The following is an 18,792-nucleotide window of genomic DNA, read 5'->3' as shown; positions in this document are numbered from 1 at the left end:
AATTGCGGGCAGGGGAGGCAGTGGCGTAGTGGCACTGTCACTGGACCAGTAATCCAGAGACCCAAGGTATTGCTCTGGGGACACAAACAAGAAATGCTGGAAATACTCAGCAGGTCTGGCAGCATCTGGATCATTTCTGAAGAAGGGTCACGTTAACTCTGCTTCCCTCTCCACAGCTGCTGCCAGTATTTCCAGAATCCCTGAAGTGAGAGTGACTGCCCTGGACATCAAAGCAGACCAAATATGGCATCAACGAGCCCTCGCAATACTGAAGTCAATGGGAATCAGGGAGAAAACCCTCCGCTGGCTGGAGTCATACCTAGTGCAAAGAAAGATGGTTGTGATTGTTGGAGGTCAATCATCTAAGCTCCAGGACATCACTGCAGGAGTTCCTCAGGGTAGTGTCCCAGGCCCAACCATCTTCAGCTGCTTCATCAATGACCTTCCTTCATAAGGTCAGAAGTGGGAATGTTCGCTGATGATTGCACAATGTTCAGCACCATTCGCGACTCCTCAAATACTGAAGCAGTCTGTGTAGAAATGCAGCAAGACTTGGACAATATCCAGGCTTGGGCTGATAAGGGGCACGTAACATTCGCACCACACAAGTGCCAAGCAATGACTATCTCCAACAAGAGAGAATCTAACCATCTCCCCTTGTCATTCAATGGCATTATCATCACTGAATCCCCCACTATCAACACCCTGGGGGCTACCATTGACCAGAAACTGAACTGGAATAACCATATAAATACTGTGGCTACAAGAGAGGGTCAGAGGCTCAGAATCCTGCAGCGAGTCACTCACCCCCTGACACCTCAAAGCCTGCCCATCATCTACAAGGCACAAGTCAGGAGTATGATGGAATACTCTCCACTTGCCTGCATGAGTGCAGCTCCAACACTTGAAGCTCAATATCATTCAGAACAAAGCAGCCCACTTGACTGGCACCCATCTACAAACATTCACTCCCTCCACCGACACAGTGACAGCAGTGTGTACCATCTATAAGATGCACTGCAGCAATGCACCAAGGCTCCTTAGACAGCACCTTCCAAACCCACGACCTCTACCAACTAGAAGGACAAGGGCAGCAGATGCATGGGAACACCACCACCTGCAAGTTTCCCTCCAAGTCACACACCATCCTGACTTGGAACTATATCGCCATTCCTTCACTGTCGCTGGGTCAAAATCCTGGAACACCCTTCCTAACAGCACTTTGGGTGTATCTACCCCACATGGACTGCAGTTGAAGAAGGCAGCTCATCACCACCTTCAAGGGCAATTAGGGATGGGAAATAAATGCTGGCCTGGCCAGTAACACCCACATCCCATGAATAACCTTAAAAAAAATCACAACACCCTGTCCCCTTCCCACACACCTTTCTGCAAGTGGTGATGCAACACTTGCCCTTTTAACTCCTCCCTTCTCATTCTCCAAGGCCCCAAACATTGCTGCCAGGTGAAACAAGAATTTATGTGTACTTCTTTATATTTAGTATACTGCATTCCCTGCTCACAAATGTAGTCTGCTCTACTTTGAGGGAGACCAAATGCAGATTGGGTGATCACTTTGCGGCTCACCTCCAGTCAGTCCGCAAGCATGACCCCGAGCTTCTGGTCACTTGTCATTTTAATTCACCACCTTACTCTCACATTGACATTTCTGTCCTCTGCCTCCTGCAATGTTCCAATGATGCTTAAGGAACAGCACCTCATCTTCCGATTAGGCACTTTACAGCCTTCCGACTCACTGAGTTCAGCAATTTCAGGGTGTAATCTCTGCCCCCATTTTATTTCCTTTTTGCATTTTTCAGATGAACTCTAGTTTTTGTTTTCAGATGACAGCTGTTCATCATGCTGATGTTCACACCGTCTCTCACCACATCTTTTCTTTACTTGTCCCATTACCACTCCCTTGGCCTTGGACTACAAACTCTGGTCATTTTATCTCATCTGCCTCCTACCCTATCGTAGACCTTCCCATTTGTTCTTTTTCCGCCATCCCCCATTTCACCTGCTTAAAACCTATTAGATTTCTAACTTTTCCCAGTTCTGATCAAAAATCACAACCTGAAATATTAACTCTGTTGCCCTCTCCACAGATGCTGTCTGACCTGCTGAGTATTTCCAGCATTTTTTGTCTTCATTTTATATTCTATAAAAGAAATTCACTACCATTCTAACATACTAGTTTGCTTATCCCAATATATGAGAGTTAAAATCCTTCATTAAAACCACTCTGCCTTTACTACATGCTTGTCTAATATCTGCATTTATACAATCTACCACTTCTTGTTTGCACTGGAGTGCTGACTTGGGTTGCAATCGAGTGCTGCAGTGGAAGTTTGGTAAGTGAGGATAATTAAGGGTTAATTTTATCTTAAATCTAATCTGTCTTTTATTTAGCAGATCAACTTAACAGTTGCTGTTAGGGTTGGGGAAGGTGAGTTATAGACCAGATTTAAACAGGGTTCACTCAGGCTCTGCTTGCAGCTGCACCTTGTTAATTAGAGAATTGGTGAAAACCAGTTTTCAGGGGGCTAGAGTCAGTCAGTATAAAAGTGGGCCATCTTACAGTGCTGACTTGGGTTGCAATCGAGTGCTGCAGTGGAAGTTTGGTAAGTGAGGATAATTAAGGGTTAATTTTATCTTAAATCTAATCTGTCTTTTATTTAGCAGATCAACTTAACAGTTGCTGTTAGGGTTGGGGAAGGTGAGTTATAGACCAGATTTAAACAGGGTTCACTCAGGCTCTGCTTGCAGCTGCACCTTGTTAATTAGAGAATTGGTGAAAACCAGTTTTCAGGGGGCTAGAGTCAGTCAGTATAAAAGTGGGCCATCTTACAGTGCTGACTTGGGTTGCAATAGAGTGCTACAGTGGAAGTTTGGTGAGTGAGAAAGTTCGGTAAGGAGGGAGCGAGGAGCTCCTTTCATTTCCTACCTGTCCTCAGAGTGAGGGAAGCCCAGAGCTTCCAAAGAGCACAGCTGACTGGGAGAAGACTCGGACGGCAGAGTTCTGGACTGGTAAGTATAAAAAAAAACTTACCTCTGGTTAAAAAAAAAGCTGAAAGTGATGTCACAGGAAAGCTGTGACCTGATTGGTTGGTAGGGAATTTTTTTTAAACTGAATTTGAAAATAAAACATTGATAAAGATTGATTAAAACCCTAATTAACTAATTAATAAGTAGAGTAACTAAACAAGAGGGAGATTACTGTATTTAGTTAGCATTTAATATTTATAGAAGGAATCTAGCACTAGGGACCATATAGTTAATTATAACAATTTAGTAAGGATTTAAGTATTTATTTATCTTAAATTAATTTATTAATTAGTGCTAGAAATGACAGTTAGAGGGGTGAAGTGCTTCACCTGAGGGATGTGGGAGGTCCGTGATGCTTCCAGCGTTCCGGACAACGACATCTGCAGGAAGTGTACCCAGTTGCAGCTCCTCACAGACCGCATGGATCGGTTGGAGCGGCAACTGGATGCATTTAGGAGCATGCAGGTGGCAGAGAGCGTCATAGACAGGAGTTTTAGAGAAGTGGTTAGACCCAAGGTGCAGGCAGATAGATGGGTGACCGCTAGAAGGGGCAGGCAGTCAGTGCAGGAATCTCCTGTGGCTATCCCCCTCTCTAGGTATACTGTTTTGGATACTGTTGGGGGGGATGGCCTATCAGGGGAAAACAGCAGCAGCCAGAGCAGTGACACCACGGCTGGCACTGTTGTTCAGCAGGGAGGGACAAAGCGCAGAAGAGCAATAGTTATGGGGGACTCTATAGTTTGGGGCACAGATAAGCGCTTCTGTGGATGTGAAAGAGACTCCAGGATGGTATGTTGCCTCCCTGGTGCCAGGGTCAAGGATGTCTGAACGGACAGGGGGCATTCTGAAGGGGGAGGGTGAACAGCCAGAGGTTGTGGTACACATCGGTACCAATGACATAGGCAGGAAAAGTGATGAGGTCCTGCAGGGGGAGTTTAGGGAGTTCTTCTTTTGGGCCTCCTTATCTCGAGAGACAATGGATACGCGCCTGGAGGTGGTCAGTGGTTTGTGAAGCAGCGCCTGGAGTGGCTATAAAGGCCAATTCTGGAGTGACAGGCTCTTCCACAGGTGCTGCAGAGAAATTTGTTTGTTGGGGCTGTTGCACAGTTGGCTCTCCCCTTGCGCCTCTGTCTTTTTTCCTGCCAACTACTAAGTCTCTTCGACTCGCCACAATTTAGCCCTGTCTTTATGGCTGCCCGCCAGCTCTGGCGAATGCTGGCAACTGACTCCCACGACTTGTGATCAATGTCACACGATTTCATGTCGCGTTTGCAGACGTCTTTATAACGGAGACATGGACGGCCGGTGGGTCTGATACCAGTGGCGAGCTCGCTGTACAATGTGTCTTTGGGGATCCTGCCATCTTCCATGCGGCTCACATGGCCAAGCCATCTCAAGCGCCGCTGACTCAGTAGTGTGTATAAGCTGGGGGTGTTGGCCGCTTCAAGGACTTCTGTGTTGGAGATATAGTCCTGCCACCTGATGCCAAGTATTCTCCGAAGGCAGCGAAGATGGAATGAATTGAGACGTCGCTCTTGGCTGGCATACGTTGTCCAGGCCTCGCTGCCGTAGAGCAAGGTACTGAGGACACAGGCCTGATACACTCGGACTTTTGTGTTCCGTGTCAGTGCGCCATTTTCCCACACTCTCTTGGCCAGTCTGGACATAGCAGTGGAAGCCTTACCCATGCGCTTGTTGATTTCTGCATCTAGAGACAGGTTACTGGTGATAGTTGAGCCTAGGTAGGTGAACTCTTGAACCACTTCCAGACCGTGGGCGCCGATATTGATGGATGGAGCATTTCTGACATCCTGCCCCATGATGTTCGTTTTCTTGAGGCTGATGGTTAGGCCAAATTCATTGCAGGCAGACGCAAACCTGTCGATGAGACTCTGCAGGCATTCTTCAGTGTGAGATGTTAAAGCAGCATCGTCAGCAAAGAGGAGTTCTCTGATGAGGACTTTCCGTACTTTGGACTTCGCTCTTAGACGGGCAAGGTTGAACAACCTGCCCCCTGATCTTGTGTGGAGGAAAATTCCTTCTTCAGAGGATTTGAACGCATGTGAAAGCAGCAGGGAGAAGAAAATCCCAAAAAGTGTGGGTGCGAGAACACAGCCCTGTTTCACACCACTCAGGATAGGAAAGGGTAGAAAGTTAAAAGACAGGACCTCTAGGCTTGTAATCTTGGGATTACTCCCTGTGCCACATGCCAGGGAGGTTAGAAATAGGAAGATGGTGCAGCTAAACACATGGCTGAACAGCTGGTGTAGAAGGGAGGGTTTCAGATATCTGGACCATTGGGATCTCTTCAGGGACAGATGGGACCTGTACAAGAAGGACGGGTTGCATCTAAACTGGAGGGGCACAAATATCTTGGCTGCGAGGTTTGCTAGCGTCACTCAGGAGGGTTTAAACTAGTGTGGCGGGGGGTGGGAACCAGAGCAGTAGGACAGCAAGTGAAATAAATGAGGGGGAACTAGTAAATGAGGCTAGTAAGACTAAGAGGAAGAGCAGGCAGGGAGATGTTGCGGAGCACAGCAGGACTGGTGGTCTGAAGTGCATTTGTTTCAATGCGAGAAGTTTAACAGGTAAGGCAGATGAACTTAGAGCTTGGATTAGTACTTGGAACGATGATGTTGTTGCTATTTCAGACTTGGTTGAGGGAAGGACAGGATTGGCAGCTAAATGTTCTAGGATTTAGAAGCTTCAGGCGGGATAGAGGGGATGTAAAAGGGGTGGGGGAGTTGCATTACTGGTTAAGGAGAATATCACAGCTGTAATGCGGGAGGACACCTCGGAGGGGTCGTGCAGCGAAGCAATATGGGTGGAGCTCAGGAATAGGAAGGGTGCAGTCACGATGTTGGGGGTTTACTACAGGCCTCCCAACAGCCAGCGGGAGGTAGAGGAGCAGATATGTAGACAGATTTTGGAAAGATATCAAGGTAATAGGGTTGCAGTGGTGGGTGATTTTAACTTCCCCTATATTGACTGGGACTCACTTAGTGCTGGGGGCTGAGATGGGGCAGAATTTGTGAGGAGCATCCAGGAGGGCTTCTGGAAACAATACGTAGATAGTCCAACTAGGAATGGGACCATACTGGACCCGGTATTGGGGAATGAGCCCGGCCAGGTGGTCGAAGTTTCAGTGGGGGAGCATTTCGGAAGCAGTGACCATAATTCCATAAGTTTTAAGGGACTTGTGGATAAGGAAAAGAGTAGTCCTCGGGTGAAGGTGCTAAATTGGGGGAAGGCTAATTATAATATTAGGCAGGAACTGAAGAATTTAGATTGGGGGCGGCTGTTTGAGGGCAAATCAACATCTGACATGTGGGAGTCTTTTAAACGTCAGTTGATTAGAATCCAGGACCGGCATGTTCCTGTGAGGAAGAAGGATAAGTTTGGCAAGTTTCGGGATCCTTGGACAACGCGGGATATTGTGAGCCTAGTCAAAAAGAAAAAGGAAGCATTCGTAAGGGCTGGAAGGCTAGGAACAGACGAATCCCTTGAGGAATATAAAGACAGTAGGAAGGAACTTAAGCAAGGAGTCAGGAGGGCCAAAAGGGGTTATGAAATGTCATTGGCAAACAGGATTAAGGATAATCCCAAGGTTTTTTTTATACATATATAAAGAGCAAGAGGGTAACCAGGGAAAGGGTTGGCCCGCTCAAGGACAGAGATGGGAATCTATGTGTGGAGCCAGAGGAAATGGGTGAGGTACTAAATGAGTACTTTGCATCAGTATTCACCAAGGAGAAGGACTTGATGGATGATGAGCCTAGGGAAGGGAGTGTCGATAGTCTGTCATCTCATTATCAAAAAGGAGGTGTTGGGTGTCTTGCAAAGCATTAAGGTAGATATGTCCCCAGAGCCTGATGGGATCTACCCCCAGAATACTGAGGGAGGTAAGGGAGGAAATTGCTGGGTCCTTGACAGAAATCTTTGCATCCTCATTGGCTACAGGTGAGGTCCCAGAGGACTGGAGAATAGCCAATGTTGTTCCTTTATTTAAGAAGGGTAGCAAGGATAATCCAGGAAATTATTGGCCGGTGAGCCTTACGTCAGTGGTAGGGAAACAATTAGAGAGGATTCTTCGGGACAGGATTTACTCCCATTTGGAAACAAACGCATTTATTAGTGAGAGACAGCATGGTTTTGTGAAGGGGAGGTCGTGTCTCACTAATTTGATTGAGTTTTCTGAGGAAGTGACAAAGATGATTGATGAAGGAAGGGCAGTGGATGTTATCTAGATGGACTTCAGTAAAGCCTTTGACAAGGTCCCTCATGGCAGACTGGTACAAAAGGTGAAGTCACACGGGATCAGAGGTGAGCTGGCAAGATGGATACAGAACTGGCTCTGTCATAGAAGACAGAGGGGAGCAGTGGAAGGGTGTTTTTCTGAGTGGAGGGATGTGACTAGCGGCGTTCCGCAGGGATCAGTGCTGGGACCTTTGCTCTTTGTAGTATATATAAATAATTTGGAGGAAACTGTCGCTGGTCTGATTAGTCTGTTTGCGGGCGACAGAAAGGTTGGCGGAGTTGCGGATAGTGATGAGGATTGTCAGAGGATACAGCAGAATATAGATCGGTTGGAGACTTGGGCGGAGAAATGGCAGATGGAGTTTAATCCGGACAAATGTAAGGTAATGCATTTTGGAAGATCTAATGCAGGTGGGAGGTATCCAGTAAATGGCAGAACCCTTTGGAGTATTGACAGGCAGAGAGATCTGGGCGTACAGGTCCACAGGTCACTGAAAGTGGCAACGCAGGTGGATAAGGTAGTCAAGAAGGCATACGGCATGCTTGCCTTCATCAGTCGGGGCATAGAGTATAAAAATTGGCAAGTCATGCTGCAGCTGTACAGAACTTTAGTTAGGCCACACTTGGAATATTGCGTGCAATTCTGGTCCCCACACCAGAAGGACGTGGAGGCTTTGGAGAGGGTACAGAAGAGGTTTACCAGGATGTTGCCTGGTCTGGAGGGCATTAGCTATGAGGAGAGGTTGGATAAACTCGGATTGTTTTCACTAGAACGACGGAGATGGAGGGGATGACATGAAAGAGGTTTACAAAGTTATGAGCGGCATGGACAGAGTGGATAATCAGAAGCTTTTTCCCAGGGTGGAAGAGTCAGTTACTAGGGGACATAGGTTTAAGGTGAGAGGGGCAAAGTTTAGAGGGGATGTGTGAGGCAAGTTCTTTACACAGAGGGTGGTGAGTGCCTGGAACTTGCTGCCAGGGGAGGTGGTGGAAGCAGGTACGATAGCAACGTTTAAGAGGCATCTTGACAAATACATGAATAGGATGGGAATAGAGGGATACGGTCCCCGGAAGTGCAGAAGGTTTTTAGTTCAGGCAGGCATCAAGATCGGCGCAGGCTTGGAGGGCCGAATGGCCTGTTCCTTATTCACAGCTACTACCAGGGTGCTTATACACAACTCCCACTGCAGCATTAAATCCTTTTCGCTTTCTTAATTCTATCCATAAAATCTTCACTGCCTGCTTATCTCTCATGAGATCCCATCTTACCATTGAAGTGATTTCATCCTTAATCATTAAGCTACTCCTCCCCCTACCATTTTCCCCATCTTTCCTGTAGATCTTATAACCTGGTATATTTCATTCCCTGTCCTGACCATCTTGCAGCCATGTCTCAGTAATGGCTACCATGTCATACCTTCCAAGTTGAATTTGCAGTTCATTATTTTTTGTTCCTTATATTCCTTTTCTTTTTGTACAAAGGTGGCTTATTTGGGCTACACATCCTAATCTAAGCTTCTACGGGAATGCTTTACACCCCGGTTTCCCATTTCTCTCTACTGCTTTACTTACTTTACATCTTTTAGTTTTTCCTTTCCCTTTACTGCCTAAAAGCACAATTTCTGACTTGTTACTCCACTCCATTTCCTTTTGTTTGTTTTTGAACTTTTATTTATATGACCTTTTCCACCTGAACCCTCCTCCCACTTGGGAGTGGGAGTAGTTTAAAGTCCTTGTGACTGCCAGGACCCTGGTCCCAGCTTGGTTCAGCTGGAGCCCGTCCCAATGGCACAGTTCCTTCCTGTAACAGTACTGTTGCCAGTGTCTCAGGAAATGGAACCCTCTCTTTCCCATACCATTCCTTCAGGAGGGTTCGGGAGTTGAAAGCAATGTTTAGGATCTTACTCAAATCCTCGTACATACCCAGCTGAAGCTCTAACTTCAGAAATATTGTTTAATCTCGCTACATTCTGAACTGTTCACTCTAGGAAAACATGAAAACAAGGACTCAACGCAAATTATGCTTTACCTTTGTCACCGGGAGATCTCCCACATTTAATTTCAGAGCACCGATCGCTGTTTTGCAGAGAATTACTGCTTCATCGCTGGATTTAACCTAAATCAATGAAAGCCAGCAAAAAATAAAATGAACAAAATAGAAAATTAAATTGAATAAAACCAGTGCAACACAACACAAAACACTGACCTTTTCTTTTGTTTTTTCCAAAAATGTTAGGGCCACATTCGGATCTGCAATTAAACACAAAGCATACCAATCAGGAAGGACACGTGAAGACTGATCAATGATTTAGTTATGATTTATAGGAACAAAGAACAGTACAGCACAGGAACAGGCCATTCGGCCCTCCAAGCCTGCGCCGATCTTGATGCCTGCCTAAACTAAAACCTTCTGCACTTTCAGGGCCCATATCCCTCTATTCCCTTCCTATTCATGTATTTGTCAAGATGCCTCTTAAACGTCTCTATGGTACCTGCTTCCACCACCACCCCCGGCAACAAGTTCCAGGCACTCACCACCCTCTGTGTAAAGAACTTGCCTCGCACATCCCCTCTAAACTTTGCCCCTCACCTTAAACCTATGTTCCCCTAGTAACTGACTCTTCCACCCTGGGAAAAAGCTTCTGACTATCCACTCTGTCCATGCCTCTCATAACTTTGTAAACCTCTATCATGTCGCCCCTTCACCTCCGTCGTTCCAGTGAAAACAATGAGTTTTTCCAACCTCTCCTCATAGCTAATGCCCTCCAGACCAGGCAACATCCTGGTAAACCTCCTCTGCACCCTCTCCAAAGCCTCCACGTCCTTCTGGTAGTGTGGCGACCAGAATTGCACGCAATATTCTAAGTGTGGCCTAACCAAGGTTCTGTACAGCTGCAACATGACTTGCCAATTTTTATACTCTATGCCCCGACTGATGAAGGCAAGCATGCCGTATGCCTTCTTGACTAACTTATCCACCTGCGTTGCCACTTTGTGACCTCTGGACCTGTACGCCCAGATCTCTCTGCCTGTCAATACTCCTAAGGGTTCTGCCATTTACTGTATACTTCCCACCTGCATTAGACCTTCCAAAATGCATCACCTCACATTTGTCCGGATTAAACCCAATCTGCCATTTCTCCGCCCAAGTCTCCAACCGATCTATATCCCTGACAATCCTCATTATCCACAACTCCACCAACCTTTGTGTCGTCCGCAAACTTACTAATCAGACCAGCTACATTTTCCTCCAAATCATATGTATATACTACAAACAGCAAAGGTCCCAGCACTGATCCCTGCAGAACACCACTAGTCACATCCCTCCACTCAGAAAAACACCCTTCCACTGCTCCCCTCTGTCTATGACAGAGCCAGTTCTGTATCCATCTTGCCAGCTCACCTCTGATCCCGTGTGACCATGAGGGACCTTGTCAAAGGCTTTACCAAAGTCCATCTAGATAACATCCACTGCCCTTCCTTCATCAATCATCTTCGTCACTTCCTCAAAAAACTCAATCAAATTAGTAAGACACGACCTCCCCTTCACAAAACCATGCTGTCTCTCGCTAATCAGTTCGTTTGTTTCCAAATGGGAGTAAATCCTCTCCCGAATAATCCTCTCTAATAGTTTCCCTACCACTGACGTAAGGCTCACCGTCCTATAATTTCCTGGATTATCCTTGCCACCCTTCTTAAACTAAGGAACAACATTGGCTATTCTCCAGTCCTCTGGGACCTCACCTGAAGCCAATGAGGATGCAAAGATTTCTGTCAATGCCCCAGCAATTTCTTCCCTTGCCTCCCTCAGTATTCTCGGGTAGATCCCATCAGGCCCTGGGGACTTATCTACCTGAATATAAAAGCAAAATACTGCGGATGCTGGAAATCTGAAATAAAAACAAGAAATGCTGGAATCACTCAGCAGGTCTGGCAGCATCTGTGGAAAGAGCAGCAGAGTTAACGTTTCGGGTCAGTGACCCTTCTTCGGAACTGACAAATATAAGAAAAGTCACAGATTATAAGCAAGTGAGGTGGGGGTGGGGTGAGAGATAACAAAGGAGAAGGTGTAGATTGGACCAGGCCACATAGCTGACCAAAAGGTCACGGAGCAAAGGCAAACAATATGTTAATGGTGTGTTGAAAGACAAAGCATTAGTACAGATTAGGTATTAATACACTGAATATTGAACAGCAGCAAGTGCAAACCTGAAAAAAAACAGTGGGTAAGCAAACTGAACAAACTAAGATGAAATGAAATAAATGCAAAAAAAGATTGTAAAAAATGTAAAAAAGAATGTAAAAAAAAAAGGAAGAAAAAAATAACTAAAAATGAAAGCAAAATGGGGGGCTGTCATGCTCTGAAATTATTGAACTCAATGTTCAGTCCGGCAGGCTGTAGTGTGCGTAATCAGTAGATGAGATGCTGTTCCTCGAGCTTGCGTTGATGTTCACTGGAACACTGCAGCAATCCCAGGACAGAGATGTGAGCATGAGAGCAGGGGGGAGTGTTGAAATGGCAAGCAACCGGAAGCTCAGGGTCCTGCTTGCGGACTGAGCGGAGATGTTCCGCAAAGCAGTCACCCAGTCTGCGCTTGGTCTCCCCAATGTAGAGGAGACCACACTGTGAGCAGCGAATACAGTATACTACATTGAAAGAAGTACAAGTAAATCGCTGCTTCACCTGAAAGGAGTGTTTGGGGCCTGGGATAGTGAGGAGAAAGGAGGTGAATTTCGCGCTCGGCATGACATTGAGCTCTTCTACTGTCGCCTCCGCCTCCAGGCTCACTTCTTCGACCAGGAGTCCTCCCCCCAACCAGCAGACCCATTCACCCACCTCCAGCATTCTCCCTCTACCTGGACCCCTCCCCCTGGCCTCTTACCCGCTCTTGATCTCTTCATTGAAAACGGTCGGCGAGACATTGGTCGTCTCAATTTCTCTGCCCCCCTCACTCACTCTAACCTGTCCCCCTCTGAACTTGAGGCACTCCGTTCTCTCAGGTCTAACCCCGACATGGTCATCAAACCTGCAGACAAGGGTGTTGCTGTTGTTGTATGGCGTACTGACCTCTACCTTGCAGAAGCTCAATGCCAACTCACAGACACCTCTTCCTACTTCCCTCTGGACCATGACCCCACCACCAAACATCAAGCCACCGTCCAAAGGACTGTCACTGACCTCATCTCCTCTGGAGATCTTCCCTCTACAGCTTCCAACCTCATAGTCCCACAACCCCAGACAGCCCGCTTCTACCTCCTTCCCAAAATCCACAAACGGGACTGTCCCGGCAGACCCATTGTGTCAGCCTGCTCCTGCCCCACTGAACTTATTCCTTCCTATCTAGACTCTATCCTTTCTCCGCTGGTCCAGTCTCTTCCCACCTACATCTGTGACTCTTCTGACGTCCTACGTCATTTTGACAATTTCCAGTTTCCTGGTCCCAACCGCCTCCTCTTCACTATGGACGTCCAATCGCTCTACACCTCCATCCCCCACCAGGATGGTTTGAGGGCTCTCCGCTTCTTCCTGGAACAGAGGCCCAACCAGTCTCCATCCACCACCACCCTCCTTCGCCTGGCTGAACTTGTTCTCACATTGAACAACTTCTCCTTCAACTCCACGCACTTCCTTCAAGTAAAAGGTGTCGCTATGGGTACCCGCATGGGTCCTAGTTATGCCTGTCTTTTTGTGGGATATGTCGCGCATTCTTTGTTCCAGTCCTACTCAGGCCCCCTCCCCCAACTCTTTTTCCGGTACATTGATGACTGTATCGGTGCCGTTTCCTGCTCCCGCCCCGAACTAGAAAACTTTATCAACTTTGCTTCCAATTTCCACCCTTCTCTCACCTTTACATGGTCCATCGCTGACACTTCCCTTCCTCGACTTCTCTGTCTCCATCTCTGGGGATAGGTTGTCTACCAATATCCATTATAAGCCCACTGACTCCCACAGCTACCTCGACTACACTTCTTCACACCCTACCTCCTGTAAGGACTCATTTCCATTCTCCCAGTTTCTCTGTCTCCGACGCATCTGCTCTGATGATGCTACCTTCCATGACGGTGCTTCTGATATGACCTCCTTTTTCCTCAACCAAGGATTTCCCCCCACTGTGGTTGACAGGGACCTCAACCGTGTCCGACCCATTCCCCGCACCTCTACCCTCACCCCTTCCCCTCCCTCCCAGAACCGTGACAGGGTTCCCCTTGTCCTCACTTTTCATCCCACCAGCCTCCATATCCAAAGGATCATCCTCCACCATTTTCACCACCTCCAGCGTGATGCCACTACCAGTCACATCTTCCCCTCCCTTCGCCGTCAGCATTCCGAAGGGATCGTTCCCTCCGCGACACCCTGGTCCACTCCTCCATTACCACCACCTCGTCCCCGTCCCAGGGCACACCTCCTGCGATTGCAGGAGGTGTAATACCTGCCCATTTACCTCCTCTCTCCTCACTATCCCAGGCCCCAAACACTCCTTTCAGGTGAAGCAGCGATTTACTTGTACTTCTTTCAATGTAGTATACTGTATTCGCTGCTCACAATGTGGTCTCCTCTACATTGGGGAGACCAAGCGCAGACTGGGTGACCGCTTTGCGGAACATCTCCACTCAGTCCGCAAGCAGGACCCTGAGCTTCCGGTTGCTTGCCATTTCAACACTTCCCCCCTGCTCTCATGCTCACATCTCTGTCCTGGGATTGCTGCAGTGTTCCAGTGAACATCAACGCAAGCTCGAGGAACAGCATTTCATCTACCGATGATGCACACTACAGCCTGCCGGACTGAACATTGAGTTCAATAATTTCAGAGCATGACAGCCCCCCATTTTACTTTCATCTTTAGTTATTTTTTCTTCCTTTTTTCTACATTTGTTTTTTTACATTTTTTACAATCTTTTTTGCATTTATTTCATTTCATCTTAGTTTGTTCAGTTTGCTTACCCACTGTTTTTTTTCAGGTTTGCACTTGCTGCTGTTCAATATTCAGTGTATTAACATCTAATCTGTACTAATGCTTTGTCTTTCAAAACACCATTAACATATTGTTTGCCTTTGCTCCGTGACCTTTTGGTCAGCTATGTGGCCTGGTCCAATCTACACCTTCTCCTTTGTTATCTCTCACCCCACCCCCACCTCACTTGCTTATAATCTGAGACTTTTCTTATATTTGTCAGTTCCGAAGAAGGGTCACTGACCCGAAACGTTAACTCTGCTTCTCTTTCCACAGATGCTGCCAGACCTGCTGAGTGATTCCAGCATTTCTTGTATCTACCTTAATGCTTTGCAAGACACCCACCACCTCCTCCTTTTTGATAATGAGATGACTGAGACTATCTGCACTCCCTTCCCTAGGCTCATCATCCACCAAGTCCTTCTCTTTGGTGAATACTGATGCAAAGTACTCATTTAGCACCTCGCCCATTTCCTCTGGCTCCACACATAGATTCCCATCTCTGTCCTTGAGTGGGCCAACCCTTTCCTTGGTTACCCTCTTGCTCTTTATGTATAAAAAGCCTTGGGCTTTTCCTTAATCCTGTTTGCCAATGACTTTTCATGACCCCTTTTAGCCCTCCTAACTCCTTGCTTAAGTTCCTTCCTACTGTCTTTATATTCAAGGGATTCGTCTGTTCCTAGCCTTCCAGCCCTTACAAATGCTTCCTTTTTCTTTTTGACTAGGCTCACAATATCCCGCGTTATCCAAGCTTCCCAAAACTTGCCAAACCTGTCTGTCTTCCTCACAGGAACATGCTGGTCCTGATTCTAATCAGCTGACGTTTGAAAGACTCCCACATGTCAGATGTTGGTTTACCCTCAAACAGCCGCCCCCAATCTAAATTCTTCGGTTCCTGCCTAATATTGTTATAATTAGCCTTCCCCCAATTTAGCACCTTCACCCGAGGACTACTCCTATCCTTATCCACAAGTACCTTAAAACTTATGGAATTATGGTCACTGTTCCCGAAATGCTCCCCCACTGAAACTGTCCGGGCTCATTCCCCAATACCAGGTCCAGAATGGCCCCATCCCTAGTTGGACTATCTACATACTGTTTCAAGAAGCCCTCCTGGATGCTCCTTACAAATTCTGCCCCATCTAAGCCCCTAGCACGAAGTGAGTCCCAGTCAATATAGGGGAAGTTAAAATCACCCACCACTACAACCCTGTTGCCTTTACATCTTTCCAAAATCTGTCTACATATCTGCTCCTCGACCTCCCGCTGGCTGTTGGGAGGCCTGTAGTAAACCCCCAACATCGTGACTGCACCCTTCCTATTACTGAGCTCCACCCATATTGCCTCGCTGCACGACCCCTCCGAGGTGTCCTCCCGCAGTACAGCTGTGATATTCTCCTTAACCAGTCATGCAACTCCCCCACCCCTTTTACATCCCTCTATCCCGCCTGAAGCTTTTAAAACCTGGAACGTTTAGCTGCCAATCCTGCCCTTCCCTCAACCAAGTCTCTAATAGCAACAACATCATATTTCCAAGTACTAATCCAAGCTCGAAGTTCATCTGCCTTACCTGTTATACTTCTCTCATTGAAACAAATGCACTTCAGACCACCAGTCCCGCTGTGCTCAGCAACATCTCCCTGCCTGCTCTTCCTCTTAGTAAATAAGGCCAGTAAGACTATGTCCTGCTCATTTATTTCACTAGCTGTCCCACTGCTCTGGTTCCCAACCCCATGCCACACTAGTTTAAACCCTCCCAAGTGACCCTAGCAAACCTTGCAGCCAGGATATTAGTGTCCCTCCAGTTTAGATGCAACCTGTCCTTCTTGTACAGGTCCCATCTGTCCCTGAAGAGAGCCCAATGGTCCAGCTATCTGAAACCCTCCCTTCTACACCAGCTGTTCAGCCACGTGTTTAGCTGCACTATCTTCCTATTTCTAGCCTTACTGGCATGTGGCACAGGGATTAATCCAGAGATTACAACCCTAGAGGTCCTGTCTTTTAACTTTCTACCCAACTCCCTGAACTCTCCCTGCAGGACCTCATCACTCTTCCTGCCTATGTCATTGGTACCGATGTGTACCACAGCCTCTGGCTGTTCATCCTCCCCCTTCAGAATGCCCCCTGTCCGTTCAGACATCCTTGACCCTGGCACCAGGGAGGCAACATACCATCCTGCAGTCTCTTTCACGGCCACAGAAGCGCCTATCTGTGCCCCTGACTATAGAACCAGTATACACTTGTTATTTACTGGCCTTAAGACAGTGCATTGAATAGGTGCAGATGGTCAACTCACTCCCTTCCACTAGTTTAGTGGAAGCAGAAACCTATTTACTTTAAACAGATTAGCCTCTTGTATAAAACAGCAAGTGCTCACCCCTCACATCCCAGAATACGTTTGGGCCCAGTGCTTCGAGCCAGTAATCGCCGTCGGCCCTGACCACAAATAGTTCTGTCTCAGTCTGAGCCCTAGCTGCTGAAAGCCACACATACGAATTAGGAGAAGTAGGCTATTCGGCCCCTCTAGCCTGGTCTGCCATTCAATAAGATCATTGCTGATGTGTGCGTGTCTGGAATTTCACACTCCCATCTACCCCCAATAACCTTTGATACCCTTGCCTGACAAGAATCTATCTACCTCCGCCTTAAAAATATTCAATGACCCTGCCTCCACCACCTTCTGAGGCAGAGTGTACCACAGGGCGGCGCAGTGGTTAGCACCGCAGCCTCACAGCTCCAGCGACCCGGGTTCAATTCTGGGTACTGCCTGTGTGGAGTTTGCAAGTTCTCCCTGTGTCTGCGTGGGTTTTCTCCGGGTGCTCTGGGTTCCTCCCACAGCCAAAGACTTGCTGGTTGATAGGTTAATTGGCCATTATAAATTGCCCCTCGTATAGGTAGGTGGTAGGGAAATATCGGGACAGGTGGGGATGTGGTAGGAATATGGAATTAGTGTAGGATTAGTATAAATGGGTGGTTGATGGTCGGCACAGACTCGGTGGGCCAAAGGGCCTGTTTCAGTGCTGTATCTCTTAAAAAAGTCACACAACCCTCTGAGAACAATTCCTCCTCATCTCTGTCCTAAAAGGGCGACCCTTAACTTAAAAAAAAGTGCTCCCTAGTTCTGGACTCATCCACAAGAGTAAACATCCTTTCCCCAGCCACTTTGTCAAGACCGTTCAGAATCTTATATACTTCGATCAAGTCTCCCCTCACATGAAACTCTCAGCCCTGCTCCCATCAATCTGCAGACATTCCCAAGCTGCTGAAACCAATTTAAATCATTTCCAACAGTGTTGGAAACAGTCCTTTCCAAACCTCCAGGTCCAGGATATTCCAAAAGAACAAAACCAGGGAGTGAGAGAGAAATACAAAGGGAAACAGAAACCAAGTAGTGATGGCCCAAGAGCTGATTAGTTGGGACCTCACAAGCTGCACTTGGTTGAAAGGCTTTAACCCAAACAGGCCTCAATCCTACACCATTCACTTGGTGCCCAGTCTCAGCTCTAGTATTTATAACAAACCTAAGACTTCAAAGAACTTGACAGACCCATGGTTCTGATTGGCCAATTCAACCAAATGAAATCCTTAAACATCCAGTAATGGATGAGAAGAAATTTCCTCCAACTAAACATTAGAAAGACTAAAGTCACTGTTTTTGGTTCCTGCTACAAACTCTGTTCCCTAGCTACAGACTCCATCCCTCTCCCTGGCAACAGTCTGAGACTAATCCAGTCTGTTCACAACCTTGGTGGCACATTTGATCGAGATGAACTTCCGATCTCATATCCATGCCATCACTAAGACAGTCTATTTCCACCATCATAACATTGCCTGACGTTGCCCCCATCTCAGCTCATCTGCTGCTGAAACCCTCATTCATGCCTTTGTTACTTCTAGACTTGACTATTCCAATGCACTCCTGATAGGTCTCCCATATTCTACACTCCATAAACATGAGGTCATCTAAAACTGCTGCCCATGTCCTTTCGCACACCAAGTCCATTGTACTCACTGACCTACACTGGCTCCCGGTCAAGTAACACCTCAATTTTAAAATTCTTATCCATGCGTTCAAATCTCTCCATGGCTTCACCCCTATCAAATCTCTAATCTCCTCCAGCCCCACAACCCTCCAAGATAGGGCGGCACAGTGGCGCAGTGGTTAGCACTGCAGCCTCACAGCTCCAGGGACCCGGGTTCGATTCCGGGTACTGCCTGTGTGGAGTTTGCAAGTTCTCAGTGTGTGTGTGGGTTTTCTCCGGGTGCTCCGGTTTCCTCCCACAAGCCAAAAGACTTGCAGGTTGATAGGTAAATTGGCCATTATAAATTGTCACTAGTATAGGTAGGTGGTAGGGAAATATAGGGACAGGTGGGGATGTTTGGTAGGAATAGGGGATTAGTGTAGGATTAGTATAAATGGGTGGTTGATGTTCGGCACAGACTCGGTGGGCCGAAGGGCCTGTTTCAGTGCTGTATCTCTAATCTAATCTAATATCTGTGCTCCTCTAATTCTGGCCTCTTGTGTATCCATGAA

General features: G+C 47.1%; 1 protein-coding gene across 2 annotated transcripts in view; it reads right to left on the bottom strand.

Moving 5' to 3' along the window:
- psmd13 (proteasome 26S subunit, non-ATPase 13) overlaps positions 1-18,792 on the bottom strand; it is a 69,454-nt gene that overhangs the window by 37,828 nt on the left and 12,834 nt on the right. For both annotated transcript variants that reach the window (XM_068046770.1, XM_068046771.1), the window contains exons 5-6: positions 9,512-9,555; positions 9,335-9,421 (exon numbers count right to left, since the gene is read on the bottom strand). In XM_068046770.1, coding sequence (XP_067902871.1) covers positions 9,335-9,421; positions 9,512-9,555 — 131 coding nt within the window. The remainder of the gene's footprint in view (positions 1-9,334; positions 9,422-9,511; positions 9,556-18,792) is intronic.

The sequence above is a fragment of the Heterodontus francisci genome, chromosome 14, assembly GCF_036365525.1.
Source record: "Heterodontus francisci isolate sHetFra1 chromosome 14, sHetFra1.hap1, whole genome shotgun sequence".
NCBI lineage: Eukaryota > Metazoa > Chordata > Chondrichthyes > Heterodontiformes > Heterodontidae > Heterodontus > Heterodontus francisci.
The sequence above is the reverse complement of the archived record's forward strand: the minus strand, read 5'-3'. Positions and strand labels throughout refer to the sequence as shown.